The following is a 22,934-nucleotide window of genomic DNA, read 5'->3' as shown; positions in this document are numbered from 1 at the left end:
GTGGAAAATGAATTTGGAGAAACCAACCGCTCGATGGAGAGATTGTAATGTTTTATGGTGGTTGTAAAAATTTCAGCCAATTCAGTTCTCGTTTCGAATTCGATCAACTAAGTCAAACTTAATTACTCTTATAAACTTATATTTATATATCATACACTCTAAAGAGCAACCTCTATCAATTCAAAGAAAATGGAAAAATCAACCGTTGGATATGATTATTACAATAAATTATGAGTGTGGTAAAAAAATTAGCCAATTTCACCATCTTTTCGAATCCGATCGAATTGGTCGCCCGTCATCACTTGTATGTTTTCTTAGTTGACCGATGGCACAACGACCGCGAAATGTGCTTATTTTTTCACATCACGTCTGTAAATATTCCATAGATGGATGTGCGTGAACATAAGATAAAAATTTCAATTTTAATTACAAAGACGTTGACCTATACCAATTTGCCTCTTAAAGTTGTATAACTTATACAATGCATTTAAATTGTTGAGGTTCATTCTAAAGCAAACATGAAGTGAAAAATGAATTTGGAGAAACCAACCGCTCAATGGAGAGATTGTAATGTTTTATGGTGGTTGTAAAAATTTCAGCCAATTTAGTTCTCGTTTCGAATTCGATCAACTAGGTCAAACTTAATTACTCTTATAAACCTATATTTATATATCATACACTCCAAATGGCAACCTCTATCAATTCAAATAAAATTGAAAAACCGACCGTTGGATGAGATTATTATAATAAATTATAAGTGTGGTGAAAAATTTAGCTAATTTCACCATATTTTCTAACCCGATCGAATCGGTCAACCGTTGTCATGACATGTAGAATATATATGCAAATATTCTATATAGAAGTATGAGAACGTCCAATTTCACCATAAGCCAAATTACAACAAATTCACACTCACACAAAGAAACACACACACACACACATATAATGATGATGTGGCACACTGAAGATTTCCAAATATATGTGTTGGGCCTTCTAGATTCCCGTCAAAGGTGAATTGCCTTCACTTAAATTGCCGTAACTCTTTCTAGAAAAGTCGGAATCGCAAACCGTAAAATTTTTCAGAAACTAGACACATGGGGCTTTCCGTGCATATAGGATACAGCTCCTAATTCTATCCGAGAAGTTCTCAGTAATTCAGCGAAGTTTGGTTCTGGACATGAACTTGTAAAAGATGTTGCAAATTCCCGTCCAAGCAGAACTGCCTTCACTTAAATTGCTATAGTCCTTCTAGAAAAGTCAGAATTACAAACCGTAAAATTTGTCAGAAACTAGACACATGGGGCTTTCCGAGAATATAGGGTACAGCTCCTAATTCCATCCGAGTAGTTCCCAGTAATTCAGTGAAGTTAGGTGTTCTGCACAACAGTTTCTGTGTTGCAGATTCTCTTTTAAGCTGAACTGCCTTCACTTAAATTGCCATAACTCCTTCTAGAAAATTCAGAATCATAAACCGTAAAATTCCTCATAAACTAGACACATGGGGCTTTCAGTGCATATAGGGTACAGCTCTTAATTCCATCCGAGTAGTTCCCAGTAATTTAGCGAAGTTGGGTGTTCTGCACAACAGTTTTTGTGTTGCAGATTCTTGTTCAAGCTGAACTGCCTTCACTTAAATTGCCATAACTCCTTCTAGAAAAGTCAGAATCACAAACTGTAAAATTGCTCAGAAACTAGACACACGGGGCTTTCAGTGCATATAGGGTACAACTCCTAATTCCATTAGAGCAGTTCCCAGTAATTCAGAGAAGTTAGGTGTTCTGCACAAGAGTTTCTGTGTTATTTATATAATATTTTTGGTTTGCGGGCTTTTACGGGCCGGGCCTAACGGGCTTTTGGCGGGCCGGGCCGGGTTTCAAACCCCTAAACCAAGCCTGGCCCTCTACCCACCGGGCCGGGCCTATGGCGGGCTTTTTGACAGGCCGGGCCGGGCTTTTGGCCCTCTGGGCCGGCGGGCCTCCATCGGCCCACTTGATCCGCGGGCTTTTTGATGAGGCCTAAAATGAAGTAATATTTCACTTTGTACCCATTAATAAAAATGAGCAACATACAAACACAACACTAAACTTGATGACCTGCAACCTGAGACCAAATAGAGTCCTCCCAACAGACCAAACTAGCAGTACGAGTGGTCCAGAAACAATCTAGAAACAATAACTAGTTTGGAAAAACACTACTTAAAAGAAAATAGAAGCAAACATTACAATCCGATCGATGCTGCTTTCTCCTCCAAAATCAAGTAAATCAAAACTTCCATTTACCCTAATCCCAAATCATACAACACCCTGGTTTCTCCAAAACGCATAAATAAAATTCCATCAGAGTTAAAAATTCAAGATCCGCAACATGCAAGCTTAAAACTTAAAAAAAAATAATAAAAAATAAAAAATAAAAAAAAAGCTTAAAACTGAAGCTTTAAAACCATAGAGACAAGATCAACAAGTTGGTGGAAACAGAAGCTAAACCCTAACTAATTTGCATACCAGTGGAAGACGAAAAGCCTGTGCAGGACTTGAACTGATTTGCTTTCGACCAATCGTCTTTCCGCCCGTGCAGCCCAATAAATAAGAAACAGCAATATCCGAAAATCAATCATATCAGAACTCATAAACTCAATCAAAACCCAATGAAAAGAAAATGAAAAACTAAATCTGATTGAGAAGTAAGAGATAGAGAAGAAGAACAAGGAGGGAGGGAGAAAAGGAAGTCGCGACTGAGTGAGACTGAAGGAGAGAGAACCCGTGGTGGAGAGAGAGACGCGGGCGATAGAATTGAGAATGTCAATTATAGAATTGAAATTACTGCAATAGCTGCACACCAATATCACAAAACTCAATCAAAATCGAATTTTTTTTTCGATCTGAAAAATTGAAGAACATGAATCTTATATTGAAGTAAGAAAAACCAAGAACTTACGAGAGAGAGAGAGAGAGAGAGAGAGAGAGAGAGAGAGAGAGAGAGAGAGAGAGAGAGAGAGAGAGAGAGAGAGAGAGAGAGAGAGAGAGAGAGAGAGAGAGAGAGAGAGAGATAGAGGTTGAAGACTACAGTCAGTCTCGATCGACGGCAACAGCCCACTGAGAGTGTATCGACTGAGACTGAGAGTGAGGCTGAGAGGGTGAGGGGGATTGAGGGTGAGAGCTACAATGAGTGAGAGAGAGGTTGAGAGCGATTTGAGAGGGAGAGTGACCTAAATTTTTAGCCAAGGGAGGGAACACGGGTTTTTCACAAGGACTGCTAGGTTATGAGTGTTTTGAGCAAAAAAAAAATAAATGTAAATTAATTTTTTTTTTCCCATTTTTCAGACAACAGATATCCTTATTAGTGTTGTATGAAATCTCTCAAATTTACCAAAGAATCATGTGTTGGATGAGCAGAGGTGAGACGACAGGTTTAAAAAATCTGTCGTCTGACTAACTCAGACAACAGCAAAAACTCATGTGTCGTCTGATGGCTGTCGTGTGATTAAGTTATTCTAGTAGTGTTAGAATGGGGTTCAATAGCATTTAGGTGCAGTGGATCATGAGGTGCGATAGCACGGTGACGTATTCTTTTATTGTCAATGGGGAGCCAAGAGGTCGGATTGTCCCTTCCCGTGGGTTGAGACAAGGCGATTCTATTTCACCATATTTGTTTCTTCTTTGGTGTGGAAGTGTTGTCACATTGAATTTTACAGGCTGAACAAATGGGATTGTTGCATGGTGTTGAGATCTGTGTGGGTGCTCCTAGTATTAGTCATCTCTTCTTAGTATTAGTCATCTCTTCTTTGCGGATGATTCTTTTATTTTTTTCAAGGCAGAGAGAGGTGATTGTGATACTTTGAAGAACATTTTGCATGAGTATGAATGTGCCTCAGGTCAACATGTTAATTATAAGAAAAGTTGTATTTCCTTTAGCAAGAATGTTGATAGGGCTTTACAAGATGAACTTGCGGATACTTTGGGGGTTGTAAGAGTGGAGAAACATGACAAATATCTTGGGTTGCCGACGGAACTAAGCTATTCTAAAGAAGATGCTTTCGGTTATCTAAATGAGAAAATCTGGAACCGTACACAAGGTTGGAGGGAGAAAACTCTTAGTGTGGCTGGTAAGGAAATTTTAATTAAAGCAGTGGCACAAGCGATTCCTTCTTATGTTATGAATTATTTTGAGCTTCTGAAGCATTTATGTGAGGAGATGCCCCGACTAATGGCCCGATTTTGGTGGGGAGGGGATGATTCGGTGAGAAAGATTCATTGAGTTTCATGGGAAAATTTTTGTTCTCCGAAAAATGAGGGCGGCATGGGTTTAAGAAATATGCATCACTTTAATTTGGCTCTTTTGGCCAAGCAAGGATGGCGTTTGATTCAGCAACCGGATTCTATTTTGGCTAGACTCCTTAAAGTTAAATACTATCCTCATTGTTCATTTTTGGAAGCGGAAGTGAAAGGGGGAGACTCATATACTTGGAGGAGTATTATCGCTGGTAGAGAAGTGTTGAAGAAGGGCTTGAGGTTTCAAGTAGGAGATGGCCGGAGTATTTCTGTTTGGCGCAATCCGTGGGTGCCCTTACCTTTTTCATTCAAACTGTATTCTCCTTTGATGGAAGGAACAGAGGATTTCACGGTAGCTGATCTTATAGATGAAGATGGCCGAGAATGGGTAATAGAGCTCTTAGAAGAACTATTCACAGGTCATAAAGTTGATACTATTGCGGCCATTCCCTTAAGTCTTCGACATTCGGAGGATTGGTTGGTTTGGCATTATGAGAGGAAAGGTATTTATAGTGTCAAGAGTGGTTACTATGTTTTCATAAGGCTCAAACGGTGAGAGACTGTGCCTCTGGTTCGATGGAGGGTGGTGCTTGGAGGTGTTACTGGTAGATGCTTTGGGGAGCTTTTGTTCCCCCAAAAGTCAAATTATTCGTGTGGAAGCTGCTTAAGGGGATATTGCCAACTAAATGCGCTCTAGCACAAAAGAAGGTTTCTCTCCTTGATGTGAAGTGCATGTTATGCATGGCTGCATGTGAATCAAGTACACATTTATTTAAAGATTGCCCAGCTTTACTTAGCTTTTGGTTGTAGGGGCCTTTGCAATTAAACCCCATTGAGCACCCAGCCAAGACTCTCTCTTCATGGACGTTGGATATGATAGATGTATTGTCCACAGACTAGCGTGATTTTTTCTTTGTGGGTCTGTGTTTGGAAGAATGCTGCCTTCCAACCAATGATGCTGATTGAGTGAGCTGTACATCACCTTGCTGATTTCCAGAAGTACCATCCAAAGGCGGTAAGGAAGAAGAAGATGGCACTCATGAAATGGCAGTGGCCTCCTAGTGGGAGATTGAAGATAAATGTTGATGGGGCGTTTAGAGCGGATGTTGGTTGTGGAGGCATTGTTGTAGTGGTCAGGGATGATGTTGGCATGGGTATTGCTGCTTTGGCTAGGCCTTTTCTACATGCACACTCAGTCCTAAATATGGAAGCTGAGGCGTGTAGAGCTGGTTTACTTCTTGGTATTCACCAGGGTTGGTCTGAAATTGAGATTGAAAGCGACTCTGCCATTCTGGTTGCTGCACTTAATAGCGGAGAGAAGAATTTCTCGGAGGTAAGTCGGATTCTAGACGATTGTAAGGATTATATGTCTTCCTTTCAATCTGTTAGGATTCGTCACATTTACCGTGAAGCTAATGGTGTTGCGGATAGGCTTGCACACCTAGCTAGTTTATTTTATAATGATGATGTGTGGTTAGAGGAGACTCTTGCTATTATTCATGATGCAAGTTTTAAATTCAATACATGGAACCGGGCGTGGGGCTGAGCCTCCCAGCTAGGCTGGGTTCCAAACCCCTTTCAAAAAAAAAAAAAAAAAAACTAATATCACTAGATCAAATGATAATGGGTAAAGAAACAAAAAGGACAGGTAAATTCTACATCAAATTAAACCCACCTAAACAAAACGATATTGTCTAGGTTTAGGATGATAAGTGATAACTCTTGCCCTCTTTGTGATATTGATAATTAGACTGCTAACCACTTGTTTGGTTATTGTCACTTCACCAAGGAAGTTGGGAGATTAGCTGGTATTGTAACCCCAATGGACTGGAAGGAAAAGTTAATAACTCTTTATTGGCAGATTTGGAAAACAAGAAATGATGTTGTGTTTAGAGGAACTCATGCAAATTCAATTTCGGTGGTGACAGCTTCAAGCTGTGGCAATGAATAATACTATGAATGCCAATGAAACTACAGGAAGGGATAATATTCAAAACCAACCAACCACCATTGTGTGGAAATCTCCTCCAAGTAGTTATGTGAAAATCAATTTTGATGGTTCTGTTTATAGGAACTCAGCTGCTGGGGGTATTATCATTTGAGAAAAAACCTTTATTTGCAACTGCTAAGAGGTCGGGAAACACAACAGTACCGGTAGCGGAAGCCACAACACTCAGAGATAGCCTTGCTAGTGATGGAGAGAAAGGTTATAAGAAGATCGAAGTGGAAAGTGACTCAAAACTAGTTATTGTTGTTGTACATTAAAGGAGTCATCAATCCTCCGTGGAGGTTAATCAAGATTATACAAGACATTAGGACTCTTGCTACTTCTTTTACCTTTATCACTTTTAAACATATAGCTATCTTTAGAGAGGCAAATTTTATAACAGATGTTAATGCTAACTTAGGTCATAACAATAACGATGGTGCTTCTTGGACTAATATTATGGTCCCTAGAGAAGCCTCAAATGCCTTGTTTGATATTGTAAATTGTGGATGCCTTAGGGGCTTCCAATTATAATTTATAGTCTTTTCATATCAAAATACAAAAATATTTGTAGAAGTTTCGAGTCTTGATAAAAAATAAAAAATTAACAATCTTAAAAGTTCAATGTGCTTTCAAATAAGTGCATAAAAATAATAAATTATTAACTTTGAAGTGCAAAATAAATTTGTAAGAATGTTAACATTAAATTATTGGGTTTTTGTCCATTTACCCCATTTTTAGATATTTTTTTTCCCACTTACCCCATTAAGTTTTTTTAATTCCCTCTTATCCAAAACACTCTAAGGAGATCTTCCCTAATACCCCATTAAGATTTTTTTTTGTTTTTTTAATTTTTTTTAATACCATTTTACCCTCACCCCTTTGTTACTTAGAGAAAGAGAAACAAAAAATGGAAGAGAGAGAAACCATAGGAGACTTCGCCGGAACCCGGTCACCGGCAGCCGGAATTTTTCGCCGGATTCCGGTCACCGGCCGCGCGCCCACTGGAATTTGCTGAAAATCTCACCGGAAAAGTTTTTTTGCCCCCAATAGACATCTATTGCCCCCTAATAGAGGGGTAATAGACCTCTATTGCCCCCTAATAGATGTCTATTGCCCCCCAATAGACGACTATCAGTCATGTATTGCCCCCCAATAGACGACTATCAGCCATGTCTTGCCCTCCAATAGGACTTTCAGTCGCCAGAATGGGAACTAATCTCCCTAAATTTAGACAAATAAAACTTTGATTATAGAAAAAAAAAAAACAAGGAGATTACATCAATTCAAAACGTCTATTGCCCTCCAATAGACCTGTATTGCCCTTGGCATAACACCATTTTGTAGCTTGTTACTCCAATAATTTACATTTTATATTACCAACATTTCCACTTAAAAAGCAAAAAACGAAGGAAAAAAATTAACAAAAAGAAAAAAGCAATTTTTTTTTTGGCATTAACCGCTTGCAGCAATTTTAGTACCATCCCAAAAGCAAAATAGTTTGTGTAGAACTTTTGATTATGAATTGTTGAACAGAAAGGTGCAACGATAAATTGATAAACTGCATACCATCCCAAAAGAACAATGCCAAAAATATTTCTAATAATAATAAGTCAAATATGACTTGAACCAACATATCACATGGAGTTTTATAACCCACGAGCTTGATTCTTTCAGCAACCGTATAGCAATTCGAGCAGTGAACTTTGTCATGAATTAATCAATCGAATGTTAAACGACGCCTGCATAATCAAAGCAACGCAATGAGCCACTGAACCATTTCGAAAACGAAGCAAAGCCAAAAAAAAAAACCAAACGGAGACAGATTCACCTCATCCTTCCCCTACCTAGCGTGCGGCTTTGCGGCCATCATCGGCTTCAACGAAGCCACCCACGACGAAGAAGAAGACGACGGAGCCGAGGGAGGAGAGAGAAGATGATGACGGTGGTACTGCTGCCCAATCTGATCTGAGAGAGAGAGAGAGAGAGAGAGAGAGAGAGAGAGAGAGAGAGAGAGGTGAAGGACCTGCTCTCCAATCTGACTGGAAACGACTGCGGCGACGGCGACGAGGTTCATCGGCGGACACAGAGGATCTGGGTCATCAGTGTGAGAGAGGGGGAGAAAAAGAGAGAGTTTCTCGTGACCGGTGGGAGAGAGGAAAGAGGGGCAATGGCATGGATGTAGTTTTTTAATTAGACTACTGAGGGTAAAAATGTTAATTTAGTTTAAAATAAGTTAGTGGGAATAAAAATTTGTTGTTGGGGTAAGTGAGATAATTTTACCTTATTTTGGTGCTTTGAGTCAAGGATCCTAAATTATTTTATTAAGACTAAAAGATAAATACGTACTAAGACCCTACTCACTCACCTTATCGTGTGCCCGTCAATCTTAAAACCGGGCCCATCCGGTTGCACGATAGTTAAACCTTGTAGTGGGGGACTGAATGGCGGTTTTTGCTTTGACAATCGGTACACGGTCCCCTCCCATTTTGGCACGGGAACCCTAACTCTTCCATAGTATTCAACTATCTTCAATTCATCAAGATCAACAACCAAAAATATCCCCTCCAGCGTCCTCATGCAGAAATTAGGTGTTCCCTCAATATAGAAACACAAAATCTTGATTACTCTTTTACTATGCTCCTCCCCAAACCACCCAACTGAAAACGTGGAACAATCTTGATTCCTCTCTTATTCTTGACTTTCATCGCAGTCCTAATTTAGTTCCTTGGATGTATCACAATTTTCAAATGAATTTCCGCTCATCTCACATATTTCGAGAAGGTAATCAAGTTGCTGATGCATTAGTGAATTTTGGTAGTATTTCTACAAGCTTAGTTTGGTGGGACTCTGCTCCCCCCTTTATGCTTGCATATTGTAACAGAGACCACTTGGGTCCTCCAAACTTTCGTTTTCGTTAGTTCCATGTTTCCTTTTTCTGATTTATTTGGGAGGTTTTAGTTTTGATCCCCCTCCTTTGTACTCTTGTTTTTCTTTTCTTAATATAAGTGGATATGAAGGATTTCTTCCTTGCCTATCCAAGCCTTTAAAAAAAAAATAAAAAAAAATCCCCCTCTTCTTAACCGAGTTGATAAATGGTTCATATGACATTGGCAACTCAATTACGAGTTCATGCTCGTCTTCCGTCAGCAAAGAGTAGCCATTGTTTGGACCCAAAATGAACATTTTGGCCTGACAAGGCACGTCTTGGAGAAATTGAGCCAATATCAGTGGCTCAAGCTATATATTGTCGACAAGCTCGAAATATATATTTAGAGGCTAAATAAAGCCTACTATGGAAGTATGACAAGTCAACTTTAGCATATTTTCCTACTTCGGCTAGGAAAAAACCGAGCTAGACAACGAAGGAGGGGTGGCAGACTAACCAAATGAAATCGAAATGTGCTGAAACTTTCCAGATCCATTCTAGACAGCCCAAGGATCATTTCTTATGAAGAGTGCAAGAGCTTTTTTTGAGTGGAAGGCCTTCAAACAATCAGCCCAATTTTCTACAGAAGCAAAACTGGAAAACTGGACCTGTAAGAGGTCCAGCAGCATTTTCGGCCCAACCACATGGAAGAAAGCTCTGAAATTTGGTCAGCATGATCTAGATTCATAGTGGAACATTTTTTATGAAGACATCATGGCCAGAATCTGAATTTCTGATGGAGATATACATGAAGGAATAAAGGAGCCGAAAGTGCTTCCTTATCTCCCAAATTCATCATTCCTATTAGTGCTCCACCTCCATCTCCACCTCCCTTATCTCCCAAATTCATCATTCCTATTAGTGCTCCACCTACACCTCCACCTCCCTTATCTCCAATTAGTGCTCCACTTTCATTTGTTTAATGCCAAAATAGTTGGCATGGTAGCCTATAAATAGAGGTTACATTGAAACACAATCAACACATTCACATTCAACAACAACATCTCTAAGATGATCTAAGTTCTCTCTAGAGCAAACCTCTCTAAGAGCAACTCCTCTCCTTCTCTTTCTCTTAGCGGTGATCACACTCCTAGTCCTAGTCTTCTCAGAAGCCGACCTTCAGTGCCACCAAACCCTCTGTCAACGTGCTTCGGTCCTAGTCTCCTCGGGAGCCGACGGTAGTGCCGCGACCACAACGGTTACAGAACCAGCCAAGCAAGGGTAACGCCCTAGCAACCCAGCCAAGCTAAAGTCACGCTTTAGCAAGATCTCAACATTTCCCGGTGATGTCGCTCTGCTCGATCTACAATATTGAGTATCGATTGTGTTAACAAGAAGCTCAGCAAAAGTCCTCGCCACGAGGCACAAAGAATCCCACGACGAGGTTGGTGCTCTCCTCGTCCACAATTGCTTGAAAGAAGTCAGGTCAAGGGACACCCCCGACGACCGCACCCGAACGGTGTTGGCACGCCCGCGCAGAAAAGAGACTGTTGACCAGCTGCAACACAATTCTGGAGCCAAACAGCCATGTCCATTACAGACCTTGTCAGAAACTAAGGTGCGAGTTGTCGGAGTTGATAAATCCACAACCATCTCATGCAATTGCTTATGGAGTCTTGTAATGACCAAGGCGCGGCGAGGTAGGGTTTTGAGCTTAGGGTTTGGTTTTGAGAGCCATGATATATAGGAGGATTAATTTGTCTAGCTCCTCTAAGCAAACGTATTGGAAACTAACGTTGTACTTGGAGCTAGGGTATGATTTTCTCACAATGGTTCATATTTAACTCAGACGGAGTTGGAGGATCTAGTGGGTGGTGCTTGAGGCTTGATAGTTGTGTGAAGCAGGAAGAAAGTAGGAAGAGCATTAGTGCTTTCAATGTTGAAGAAGCCATGACTTCTTGTGGGTTGTGGAATCATAGTATGTGGCCTTTGTCCTTAAATAGCCTGCATGTTGCTACGTACTCATCATCATTTTCCCAGTAAGTAATTCTCTTTTTCATTTCTTTTTTTTGGACAAAATACAGTACTTACAGAATTATCCCCTACTTGATTAAGTGATTATAACATTTTCACTTGTAATTTTTCAGAAGAGAGATTAATTTTTTTATCAAGAAATGACCATGTCCGACATAGGTAGGTAGCTAGAATTGACTTATCTTTAATTATAAACAAACTTTTTTTTTTGTTGGATTTATGATCATGTTGTACTTAAATATGGAAAATGGTGATGATTAAGAACGACCCAGTTGTTTTCTCAACTTTCTCAACTCATCCCTAGCCATGCGAGAGAGTACGTAGATCGAATTCATCAATTCCAGGTCCTAATAAAAACTGAATTCAACATTATATATATATATATATATATATATATATATATATGGAACTTTTTCCTAAGGTTTAGTTTAACAGATAATTTGGTGGACATCCCAATTCCCCAATATCAACCTCAACACCAAGAATTCCACAAATTTAGTGCAATCAAGACCACATACAAAATCAATCTTATAGATAAAACTAATGCTTCTAGTTTGAAGCTCTAATTAGTGTTGAGATTATGAATCTCACATGAGAAAATGAGAACATTGTGTATGAGTTTATAAAGATTTGGGTCAACTCCATCACCAATTAATTTTAGTTATGAAGTCCAGATTACGTTATCAATTAAAACCTTGTTATTACCAGAATTGGCTCACTTAGAAGATGAAGTTTTTTTTTTTTTTTTCCTTTCTTTCTTTCTTTAAATAACCACACTCTATTTATTACAGGAAGTTATAGTGTGAGATCTCAACCTTCAACTGCCTCTCCTATACGCCAGTTGACTAAAAACTCGATTAACCTCTTTGTTTATTGGATACTGATCACATAATACAACCCTTAGGAATAATGCAAAAGTTAGGCAAGAAAATGAAGTGCATAATGCAAACTCTAGTTAAGGTTATTTAGTGCAGTTAGGCAAGTGCTCATGCTTAGGAGGTTTTGCTTTAAGCACCGGATTGCTCTCGAAGAAATTGGTAGGCCGGAGCTCAAATCCACCGCTTAATGTTGGCATCACCGGAAAGTCTTCTTGGCAAGGAACATGATGAAATCCCATGGTGTACCATAACACAATGTCCTTATTCTCAATCTCTCGGTTCCTGCACATGATATATTGTTTACATAGACTAATTAAATAGCTAATTAATAAAGAAAAATTAAGTTGCAATGTTCCCCTGCTGGGAATGTTACTATTATCACTAAAATTAAGTTGCAAAGTTCCCCTGCTGGGAATGTTACTATTATCACTAATTAAATAGCTAATTAATTACCTGAGGCTCCAAGTAGCCAAAGTGTCATCTCCACGGCTCTGATCAACAAACTGACCTCCTGCCCATTTTTCCGACTTGTTATAAGGTGTGACCCATACATTGTAGTTGGTGAAGGCACCTCGGATTTGTGGGTAATCGTCATGGGACAAAAGTGGGTTTGATATTGACCCTGGAATTAGACGATAGCCTATGTTGTTTCCAGGTTTAGTCTTCTTATTAGGGTTTATCAAGACTAGATCAGCTGGCTTCAAACCCAGTTGAATTTTTGCATCTGATTCGGTCTTAGCTGTTTCACTCACAACTGTCCAGTAACTCTTCCTTGGTGAGCTATGATCTGTTACTCTCTTGGTCACCAAATTGTTCTTGACAAAGGAGTTGGCTTCCCCATCCACATCGAGATCAAGATAGTAGGTCAAGAAGTGATCATGGTATACCCCGATGGTGTAATCTGCAAGCAATGTACCATAAGCATCCTCCTTTATTTGATCAGTATGTGTGTACGGCGCCCCCTTCACCTCTAGTATTCCTGTTAGTCCAACCTATTGAGAAAGAAATGGTCTTGTTAAATGAAACCATGAATCAAGGGACTGCATAAGTATATAACAGTTTATCATATATACGTACCCCAAACTTGATGGAACCGCTTGGCTTAAATTCCCAGTCAAGTACATAATCATAGTTGCCCACAGTCGAAACCATCCTCACTATCAGGTTCACCTCTGGTCTAACCTCGGTTATCTACATTAAAACTGTATAAGCTCTCACGTGAAAGTACACGTCTATATGAAATATCACAAATAGTTTGTTTCGAGCAAAACTGAAAATAAATTTTCAATGACTTACCAGTTCCCCTGGAATTTCTATTTCAGTGTGCCGCCACAAGGCACTCCCAGCATGTTGCTCAAATATGCAAAAAGCATTTGTTATTTTAACTGGAGTCCCATCTGAGCTAGCATAGTAAGCGTCCATGAATACAGCATTTTCAGGGCAATCGGTCAAGGGCTCTAGCGGCACAGCAGATTGACCAAACCCAAATTCACCGGCATCAAAGAAGGTTTTGTAGTACCATTCTTCAGTTGGGTCCATGTATGGCACAAACAGCTCGGATATGAATGATCTGTACAATACTTGACGGTATGTGGCCTTTTCGAGGTCATAAATCGATGCCGTAGAAATTACTGGACCGGCTCGAACATCAAATCCGAGATGGAAGACCCAGTTAGCCCAACTGAGTTCATTCAGAAAACACAATTAGGATACAAGAATACATCAAAATATTTAAGTCTAACTCTTGTACTTTTTTTTAATTATTATTTGGGAGGAAGGATTCGAGCTTAGAACTATACCAACATGTATTATGAACTCCACAATATGAGTGTTAATAGTTTTAGTTATATGTCTAAGTTTTTTGTTATTCTAATATATTCTCTCTCTCTCTTTTTTTTTAAATTAATAATTTGTTTCGTCTAATTTACTTATTGAACTAAATGCTTTTGAACACATGGATTCAGAATTTCAGATTGTATGATTCAAAATAAATTGACCAAAATTAAATACCCAACAATATATAGGACCAAAAAATGCATTTCACCCAAAGTGAAAGATAAACCAATTCGTCCATGTTTCGGCAAGACTTTTATGCTTTCATCTCTACGTTTGGAATCCTTATGTTTATGTTTTCTCTTTTTAGAAAAATAAAAAATTAAAATATTAGGCCGACAGACGCCTCCAATTTGGAAATAGGGTTTTTCAAGTTTTGTTTGATCATTGAGCAACAAATATATAATGGAAAAGATGAGATTGGACCTTCGATGCCCTATCAACTTCTTGGGTGCGTGCATGGTGGCCTTAGTAAAGCTAAAATTAGGCATAAAACTCGTTTGGTTTCTAATTTTGGTGAAGCGATAGCTTAGGCTTAACAACATCAAGATTGAATAGCTAGGACAGAGCTAGGTACCTGTCGTATCTATTAGGAAACAAGTCAACAGAAATATAGGACAAAATAGGCCCGTGCCTGCCGGCATTTGGACCCAGTCATTGCATACTTCTCAACTAAAAATTATAACTTATCATTCTCTACTGATAATCTCCATGTATTATTTGTTTGAAAGCATGTGGAGTGCATTCATTGCGTACTCTAATTAACTATGTTCTTCAATGTTTTTGCCGATTTAGATAACAAAACTATGTACTGATCTGTGAGAAATGATACCTTATCGTGTGCCCGTCAATCTTAAACCCAGGTCCGTCTGGCTGCACAATGGTGAAACCATTTAATTTTGGACCGAAAGGCGGCTTCTGCTTCGACTGCCGATACTCGGTTCCTTGAGCTTTCGGCACCGGAATCCTATCTCGGTCATAATACTCAGCTATCTTCAGTTCATCAAGATCAACCACCAGTGATATTCCCTCCAAGGGCCTCATGTACAAGTTAGGTGTTCCCTCAATATAGTAACACAAAATTTTGATCACTCTTTTATTATGTTCTTCGCCAAACCACCCGACTGAAAACGTGGTGCAAACAACCTCGGACAAGTTAAGTCCCCTCTTCTTGACTGAGTTGATAAATGGTTTGTAGGACAGTGGGAGCTCACTTGCAATTGTTTGTTCGTCCGACGTCAGCAAAGGGTAGCCGTGTCCTCCATAGACCTTATCGGAGACTACGGAACGAGTTGATAAGTCCACTACGATCTCGTGGGAGTGTTTGTCGAGCCTTGTTATGACCAAGGCTCGGCGAGGTAGGGTTTTGGGTTTAGGGTTTGTTTTCGACAGCCATGACTTGACTATGTATTTGTCTGGCTCGTCCAAGGCTATGTATTGGAATGTGAGGTTGTGGATGGAGCTGGGGTATGATTTTTTGACGATGGTTCGGACCTGAGTGAACTCAGATGGGGTTAGAGGGTCTAGTGGGTGGTACCGGCCGAGGCATGGGATCGGTGAGAAGGTGAAGAAGGAAGAGAGAAAGAAGAAGAGCATCAACGTTGAAGAAGCCATGGCAGCTTCTCCATGCATGTTGAAGAAGAAAGTGTCTGAGGTTTTGTCCATAAATATATAGGCTAATACTTCTAGTGACAATTATTTAGTACCAGTCTTTGTTTTTTTTGGTCTGATTTTTTTAAAAACGAATAATAGTCAACAACTACCCCTAATTACTAAAATGTGCTGGCTGAAACTTCTTCGTATTCATAGTGAACTTGAACTTAATTGAACCGGAAAAAAGATAACTAGTTGCGAATTAGTCTATAGAAAATGATAAAATTCTGTGGAGATATTTATGTTGTGTATATACCATATAAAATTAATCAGTCTTTACTGGTAAGATCTGTATGATTTGGGTCTTCGATCGAATATGGTAACATGCCTAGCTCTTACTGTCTTACATGCAATTGCTTAAAAATTCATTTTCATCTTCATTTATCAACTTTTTGTCATAATTTATACTGTCTTACATATGCAATTGCTTAAAAATTCATTTTCACCTTCATTTATCAACTTTTCGTTACAATTTCTACGTAATAGGTAGAAAACAAACAAATATGAATCAATGAGTCATAACCATTTTTCTAACCTATAGTTAACGTTACGTGTACGATGAAACATTTAATTAGTCATACTTCTTGAATAGCCTTGTAATGACAAAGACTCGCCGAGGTGTGGTTTTGGGTTTCGGGTTTGGTTTCAACAGCCATGACTTGACGACGGATTTGTCTGGCTCATCTAAGCCTATATATGTATTGGAATGTTAGGTTGTGGCTGGAGCTCTCGGGGTATGACTTTTTGACTACGTCCCGAGCCAGAGAGAACTCCGATGGAGTAAGAGGGTCTAGCGGGTGGTGCTTGAGGCTTGAGGTCATTGGTAAGAAGGTAAACAAAGAAGAAAACAAGAAGAGCAGTACGTTCAACATTGAAGTGATGGTTTCCTATCTGGCTAAACTCTAATGAAAATCAGGGCTTTACTGAATAGATAGACATTAGGATCAACGGCAATAGTGGCGGACGCAGGAATTTATGTTCGTGGGGGCGAAAAAAAATCCTAAAAAACCACAAAATAAAATTTCAATGAATGAAACAAAACTTCAATTAATAAATTTTATAGCAAATAAAAACATAGATTTTTGATAATGGGAGGAGATCACATTTTCCAACTTTACCTGTTTCTATTCCGTCAACTACCAACAATATTGACATCTGTCCTATTACTGAAGCATGACTCCATTAAATCCTTTTAAACAAATAAGCAAGAAAAATATAGAATCATGATTCTATTACGACCTGCGGCTACCTCCTCATCTTCTACACAAACCCAGTCATTCATCCATTGTCCAAAGAATCTATCAACTCAAAATCTCACATATATATGTGAGTTATCAAGACAAGCAACCATTACCATAATTGAGTTATCAAGAACTAAATACATTTGAACAAAGACATTTAGAGAATTTAAGGGTTATGTGCTTGATTTATCCCATGATAAAGCACCAGTGTTTGCGAATCGATTAGTGGGTTTTGTTTTTAGATTTAAAATCATCAATCTATGGTTCTGTTTGGTTTTGGTTTAAGGAAATCTGTGCCAGTCCAATTAATTAGCATTAGGATCAAATGGATTTGGATTTGGTTTTTTTTTTTTGGAATGAAACCACGACCTGGACAAAGTTGAGACTTGTGTGGGTCTGGGGGAAGATGAAGCCCAAGTTAGCAAAAACAAACAATTTCACTGGGGGCCAAACAGTAAACCAGTATTAAAATGAAGCTCAAGTTAGCAAAAACAAAATTTTCACTGGGGGCCACTGCCCCCACTAGCCCCGACGTGCGTCCGCCAATTGGCATATATGATTTTCTTTGATATCCTTTTCTTTTGGCAAAATAGATGAAGTTTAGCCCTCGACTAATTGAGAAATTGTCAAGGTCGTACGAGATTGTGACACTAAAACTAATGCTTTTGTATTATCTGCCAAGTTTTAGTTCATTGCAGAGTTAAGAATCTTGAAGTTTCACAGAACATTTAACAATTAGCAAACAGATAAGGATTGATACCCAGTCTTTTCTCAAGGAGAGTCTTTGTTGATATAGTCAGAGAAATTAAACAGATGAGAATTACTAAACATTTAACAATAATCTCGTCAGTCTTTTCTTAAGAGTCTTTCTTTTCTTAAGAGTCTTTCTTAATCACACTGGGTTTAAAACATTTAGGCAGGTGGGAATATTTATTCATAATCTTGATCACAAAAAAAAAAATAATAATAATAAAAAATAAAAAATAAAAAATTGTTTCAGTCTTTTCTTAATCAAACTGATTAAAACATTATATTAGCCAATACTCACAAATAAGCAGGTGAGAATAGAATAGTCAAGCTTGTCCTCCTGTTTTGTTGCTCTCAATTTTTGACTTCTTTGCTGCACAAACTATACTTGCCTGGGTTTAATTGTAATTTCATTGTCAGGACTCATGGTTTAGATGGTGATTGTCACAAGACTCGCAAATTTTCCTTCTGATATACAATCAAACTTTAGAATCAACAAGACAATAGCGTAAAAGTCCAATGATAGTTGGTCCCAACAGAAATCTCAATACAAGAACTTCTCATAAGGCGGCTTTTGATGCAGTTTCAAAAACAAAATTTGCAACTTTATATCAAAGAGCAATGGTGTGTCAAACTTGTGTTCCTTACTTGATGCATTGAAATGTAAAAATTTATGAAAATGAAGGAGCCTTGAATCATTAATATTACTTCAGAACTTCACTTACAAGTAACAACACTAATATAATAACATCACACCCAAAATGAATATTTAGTTTAGTTAGCAGATTGTATCTTAATATCAGCAGCGCCTCCACTAAAATAAACCAATTTCGCCCATGTTACTCTTTTCAGAATCCAAAACAAACTCGCCACTTGGGGAGTACAGCAACCAAGTGTGGTCCACTTCCAAGCTTTGCTTCCATAGAGTACATCATCTACATAGAGTAGCCAGCCTAAAAGTAGATCACAAAACACAAATTATAAAAAAGAGCAATTGGACTTATGAGTGACTGTTAGGACTTGATAAAATTGTAGTCATCAGTTCATGTTTCCTTAAACAATTAACAAAGTATGTTGATCAATGATCACCTTACCATGCTATGAAACTATGTCCCTCGACGATACTCCAATTGCTTTGTATTCTCCAGTAATATCTGTCATAAGCACTCAATAAGCAGTGTTCATCCACATGACAATGGATAACTTAGTCATTTGGAAAGAAAAAAAAATAATGAAAACCACTTACTTCTCTAATGTAATCTGCAACTGCCTTGCAGCCTTCGATTGCAAGTTGCATTACATTTTCAAAAGTATCCAACGACAACTTAGCATCCATCTGCATTGGATAATATCACAAATGAGTGGTTTACAGCAGAAGGCACTGAATGAGGTGCCCAAGACGTTAACTAATACAGTTATTGTAACTTAAAGTTGGGAAGAGAAAATCAGATAACAGATTATGATTTTAAGAACCTGAAGAAGAGTCACTTTATCCAACTTCGGCATAATTCCTAAAGTGACATCAGCACCTCCAGCACTATCTTCTATATAGTTTAAATCTGTGTAGCCAATAAAAATAAGGTCTTAAAAATCTGTAGTGTCATACTAGTATGAAGGCATTACAAGGACCCCAACAAAATATATTCTCAACAAAATATAAATTTAAGTAAATATTACCAAGTAGAGGTGTGCTGTTAAGGTACCCAGCACTGCAGGAAGTAACAAGATCCCGCATTGGAATTCCAGCGTCTGCAAGGGCCAGGGTTGCAGCATTGATACATGCAGATCTAGTTCCTGACAAAACAAAAAATGCAGAAAAATCGATTAAATGATGTAACTCACGGATAGATCTTCTCATTCTTAATCAAACCAGTGAGCAGCCTCTTCAAATCCAGTAGCATTTTTTAGTAATTAAATTCAAAGTGATACACAGAACATGCGGGGAACAGTCCCATTTGTTTACAGTGCAAAAACAACAATAACAATCGGTCAACTCTCAGCATAGTTTGACCCTCAACAAGAACGGCCTTAAACAGAAGTACTCTTCTTCAAATCCAGTAGCATTTTCTAGTAATTAAATTCAAAAAGATACACAGAAAGTGCTTTGGGTACAATCCCATTTGAATACAATGCAAAAACAAAAATAACAATCAGTCAACTCTCATCATACTTTGACCCTTAAGTCCTTAACAAGAACTGCCTTAAACAGAAGCACTACAATGCAAACTAGTGAACAGCTTGCTGATAACTGGTTCATAAGAAGGCCTCTTTTTCTCAACGAGTAAGCCTGAATCTACTAAATATTGGATAACAGAGGATCAGGCATGCATACACTGAAAGAAAAAGAGCAGCCTACATAATCTGAATGTACATTTTATCAATAGGACTTAGGACTGCATAGAAGCATTGATATTTACCTCCATCTGCTTGGAGAACTTGCACAAAAATGTCTATCTGCAAAAAACATGTATAAGGTACAGGGCTTCAGACAAGAACAAACTACAAAGTCAAGCAGGAAAAGTTCCCAATATAATACAACTGAAGCTGAGACAAACCTGAGACCGAGGCATTAAATTTGTCAAAATGCATTCTTCCATGGTTTGGCGAATAACTAGAGATATCTCTGTGGATCTCCTGAGAGCATCAAGGACACATATATTAGTTATAATTATTCATTTAGTAATGGATACAACACTGTTATGCTAAACTTAAATAGAAGATCATCTAAAGCGCATATGGTTGGAGACTGAACCTATCACCCTTCGGTTTTCTCATCCGATCTCCGGTACTAAAATTTGCCATGGTGTATTCACATCGCACCTATATTTATTAACAATTACAGAGAGCAATATACTTAGAGAGATAATATATGCCTCTTAATTTAACATACTCAAGCATCACATATATAAGTTTAGTTTAGTTTAATAGACAGTGGTCTAGACAAAATAGATTACCAATGCATTGGCATTCAGTTGTTGGCTCCTATTTTGGACCTGAAAGACAAAGTAAATTATAAATAGCTTCAATGAATATTCAACTGAAATGTGATAATAATTTGAAGGTATAAATAATGAGTGTGCATGTTAGCTATAACTTTAGCCATAACTAAACTACAGCATTAGAAAAACCCAAAAAAAAAAAAAAAAAGGTTGTTCAACCTCTCTAGGGCCATATACGGCAGCAACAACTTTGGTGTTGCCCATCTCAAACATAGCAGAACTGAAATTTGATTGCAAGATGAATTAATAACAACATAAAGGGAAGTTATAAAAACAAGAAGCAAAGGTTAGTAGTTAGAACCCGTCAGCTTTGGCTACAACACCAATCTCTGCTCGAATTTGCCTCATCTGGGATCAAATGGGAAGAGAAGATTAATCAACTCATCAATAAATCAAAACACAGATAAAATTTAACATAAAAGAAAATCAAAAGATAGACAAATACTTCCATGGGACGGCGACCATCTAAACGAAGACCTTCAGGGCTGACGAACTCCATCTGTTGGAATATCATAACAGTATTACAAAACTAGAACTAAAAGGGGTTAATAGTAGAAAAGCCAATCATCATCTAAGATGTAACATCAGAAAACCAAACCGCAAACTTCGATAATTAATCCACAATGGCTTCATTACAGCAAGAACATCCTAGTTTACTAATAGTTTCTAAGGTCATGCATTACAACTCTAGAAAATCCGTTCAAAGGTCAAATTCAAATGAAGTTAATGTGGAGAACTACATGCATTACTTCATCTTGCACCAAGGTTTCTGACCATGCAAAATTTATTCCCAAACAAACCTTTGTTTCTTATAAACGAAATATGCCAGTATAGGAAACATATCCCCATAACTCATTCCAATATTTCAAACCCATAAATACCCAATTCTCATCCCAATCGGAAACAAACCATTAACCCATCCAACTATCTTAAGACTCAAAATTAAACACAGAGCAAAATAACAATTCGATTCGGTCAATGAACAAATAGATAAAGAAACTATATCTGATCAAGATGAGTCTTGAGATATAATCACAAATGTGAATAAAAAGTCCAAAGTCATAGTTGATTTTCAAACAGTAATGAAATAAAAAGAAAAAAGAATCACAGTTTTCATGCTTCTCTTCCCATCACATGCTTGCATTTATAGAAGTCTCAGTAATACACAAACAGAAAATTTTGCTTTGTAATCAACGCTACAAGGATGTCACTTAGAAAGAGAATAAATTGATAGATCTCCTAAGCCCAATTTCAGTTGGTATAGTAAGCTTAGGAAAAAGAAAAACCATAGACAATGAACAATACTATACTGCTGCAGCAGGAATGCAACAACGATGCCAACCTAAGCTGATAGTCTCACCTCTTTTCCCCCTTACAACTAAAGACTAATCTATCTCCTGAAAATCTAAAGCTAAAAGAACAAAGACAAAATCTAGATGATGAATATTGGACACATCTGAAATGGGGTCTTCTAAGAGGACATTTTCCATGTGATAGATTGCAATATTCAGAAACGAAATAGCAAAACCTCAGAATTTGAACAAGAGAAGATTAAATGAATACAGAATCATATAGAGTTGTAACAATGAGAGATGTTAAGTTCATGAGACTACAAGAGTTTCTATTAAACTATCTTAATTAAGCCAATTCTTTAAGCACCAAATAGCACAAACCCCCCAATGTCGAAACCCAATGCAGAAAACAAAGCACAATCAAACTAGCAAATACAAAAAGCATGGTAGCTCACAACTATTAAAACTAAAACAGATAAACAACCAGAACCTGCCCAACTCATTCAGAGCAAACCCATTGGAGCAGAAGCAAATATCAATTCTTTTACACAATCAATAAAACAAGCAGCTAAAGATTAACATTTCAGAACATAAACTAGTATACATAATCAAAAACCCCAATTAGAAATCATAAACATACTGCTAATTCAATCAATACGGACGAAGCAAAAAGCACTCAGTAGAGGGAGACGACTCTTACAGTTCAGTCTTGCTCGCAGCGCAAACTAGAGACCCAGGACTGGATTGAAGAATGGAGAGAGAAGAGACAGGGTTGAGAAGACAAAACCCTAAATTGAATCGCGGCTTTAAGCTTTGGGTGGGGGAGAACCGGAGAAAAGAGGGAAACTTTGGGTGGGAGGGTTTAAGGAAAGCCTGGGTTTTTCAATGGTTTAAGCTTTCAGGTGGATACGACCGCGTTTAGAGGATTTTAGTTAAAATTTTCTTTTTCTTTGTCTTGTACCACTCAAATGTGTACCTGCTCTTTGAGTACTGTTACGGTATCAAATACTGATTATGAGATTTTGAATATTCTACCGTATTACAACTTGAATTAATAATCATGTTTGTGTAAGAGCATCTTTAACAATGCTACTTATTTTTGGGTCAAATTTTAGCCAAAGTAGCTAAAAAGT

The 22,934-nt window shown here is 38.1% G+C and overlaps 2 protein-coding genes across 4 annotated transcripts; both read right to left on the bottom strand.

The window, feature by feature from the left end:
• Positions 1 to 11,999: 11,999 nt before the first annotated feature.
• LOC133707889 (amine oxidase [copper-containing] alpha 2, peroxisomal-like) lies at positions 12,000 to 15,528 on the bottom strand. The gene is made up of 5 exons (XM_062133351.1): positions 14,702 to 15,528; positions 13,333 to 13,717; positions 13,114 to 13,227; positions 12,490 to 13,028; positions 12,000 to 12,318 (listed from the first exon to the last, which is right to left on the bottom strand). Exons 1-5 carry the CDS (start codon positions 15,499 to 15,501, stop codon positions 12,120 to 12,122), a joined length of 2,037 nt encoding a protein of 678 aa, XP_061989335.1. The 5' UTR covers positions 15,502 to 15,528; the 3' UTR covers positions 12,000 to 12,119.
• A 2,652-nt stretch (positions 15,529 to 18,180) lies between these two features.
• LOC133709953 (exosome complex component RRP41 homolog) lies at positions 18,181 to 22,710 on the bottom strand. Of its 3 annotated transcripts, none has more exons than XM_062135916.1 (13): positions 22,502 to 22,710; positions 20,955 to 21,008; positions 20,811 to 20,857; positions 20,669 to 20,729; positions 20,465 to 20,503; positions 20,263 to 20,330; positions 20,066 to 20,144; positions 19,928 to 19,964; positions 19,188 to 19,304; positions 18,984 to 19,069; positions 18,757 to 18,846; positions 18,600 to 18,664; positions 18,181 to 18,463 (listed from the first exon to the last, which is right to left on the bottom strand). In XM_062135916.1, exons 2-12 carry the CDS (start codon positions 21,006 to 21,008, stop codon positions 18,617 to 18,619), a joined length of 726 nt encoding a protein of 241 aa, XP_061991900.1. In that variant the 5' UTR covers positions 22,502 to 22,710; the 3' UTR covers positions 18,181 to 18,463; positions 18,600 to 18,616. The 3 variants fall into 3 exon arrangements, with proteins under 3 accessions (XP_061991900.1, XP_061991899.1, XP_061991901.1); XM_062135915.1 differs by having other exon boundaries at positions 18,605 to 18,664; positions 22,502 to 22,709; XM_062135917.1 differs by lacking the exon at positions 22,502 to 22,710 and adding an exon at positions 22,442 to 22,471 and having other exon boundaries at positions 18,605 to 18,664.
• Between the last annotated feature and the right edge of the window lie 224 nt (positions 22,711 to 22,934).

Source organism: Rosa rugosa, chromosome 5, assembly GCF_958449725.1.
Source record: "Rosa rugosa chromosome 5, drRosRugo1.1, whole genome shotgun sequence".
Taxonomy (NCBI): Eukaryota; Viridiplantae; Streptophyta; class Magnoliopsida; order Rosales; family Rosaceae; genus Rosa; species Rosa rugosa.
The sequence above is the reverse complement of the archived record's forward strand: the minus strand, read 5'-3'. Positions and strand labels throughout refer to the sequence as shown.

Bases quoted from the DNA above. Each gene is read 5' to 3' on its own strand.
- LOC133707889 (XM_062133351.1), bottom strand. From the start codon at position 15,501: ATGCATGGAGAAGCTGCCATGGCTTCTTCAACGTTGATGCTCTTCTTC. The intron at 13,228-13,332 runs GTAAGTCATTGA...GTTTTAATGTAG, and splicing joins TAGAAATTCCAGGGGAACTG to ATAACCGAGGTTAGACCAGA. The intron at 13,029-13,113 runs GTACGTATATAT...CTTTCTCAATAG, and splicing joins GCGGTTCCATCAAGTTTGGG to GTTGGACTAACAGGAATACT.
- LOC133709953 (XM_062135916.1), bottom strand. From the start codon at position 21,008: ATGGAGTTCGTCAGCCCTGAAGGTCTTCGTTTAGATGGTCGCCGTCCC. The intron at 20,858-20,954 runs GTATTTGTCTAT...ATTTGATCCCAG, and splicing joins ATGGTCGCCGTCCCATGGAA to ATGAGGCAAATTCGAGCAGA. The intron at 19,305-19,927 runs GTAAATATCAAT...TTGTTTTGTCAG, and splicing joins AGTTCTCCAAGCAGATGGAG to GAACTAGATCTGCATGTATC.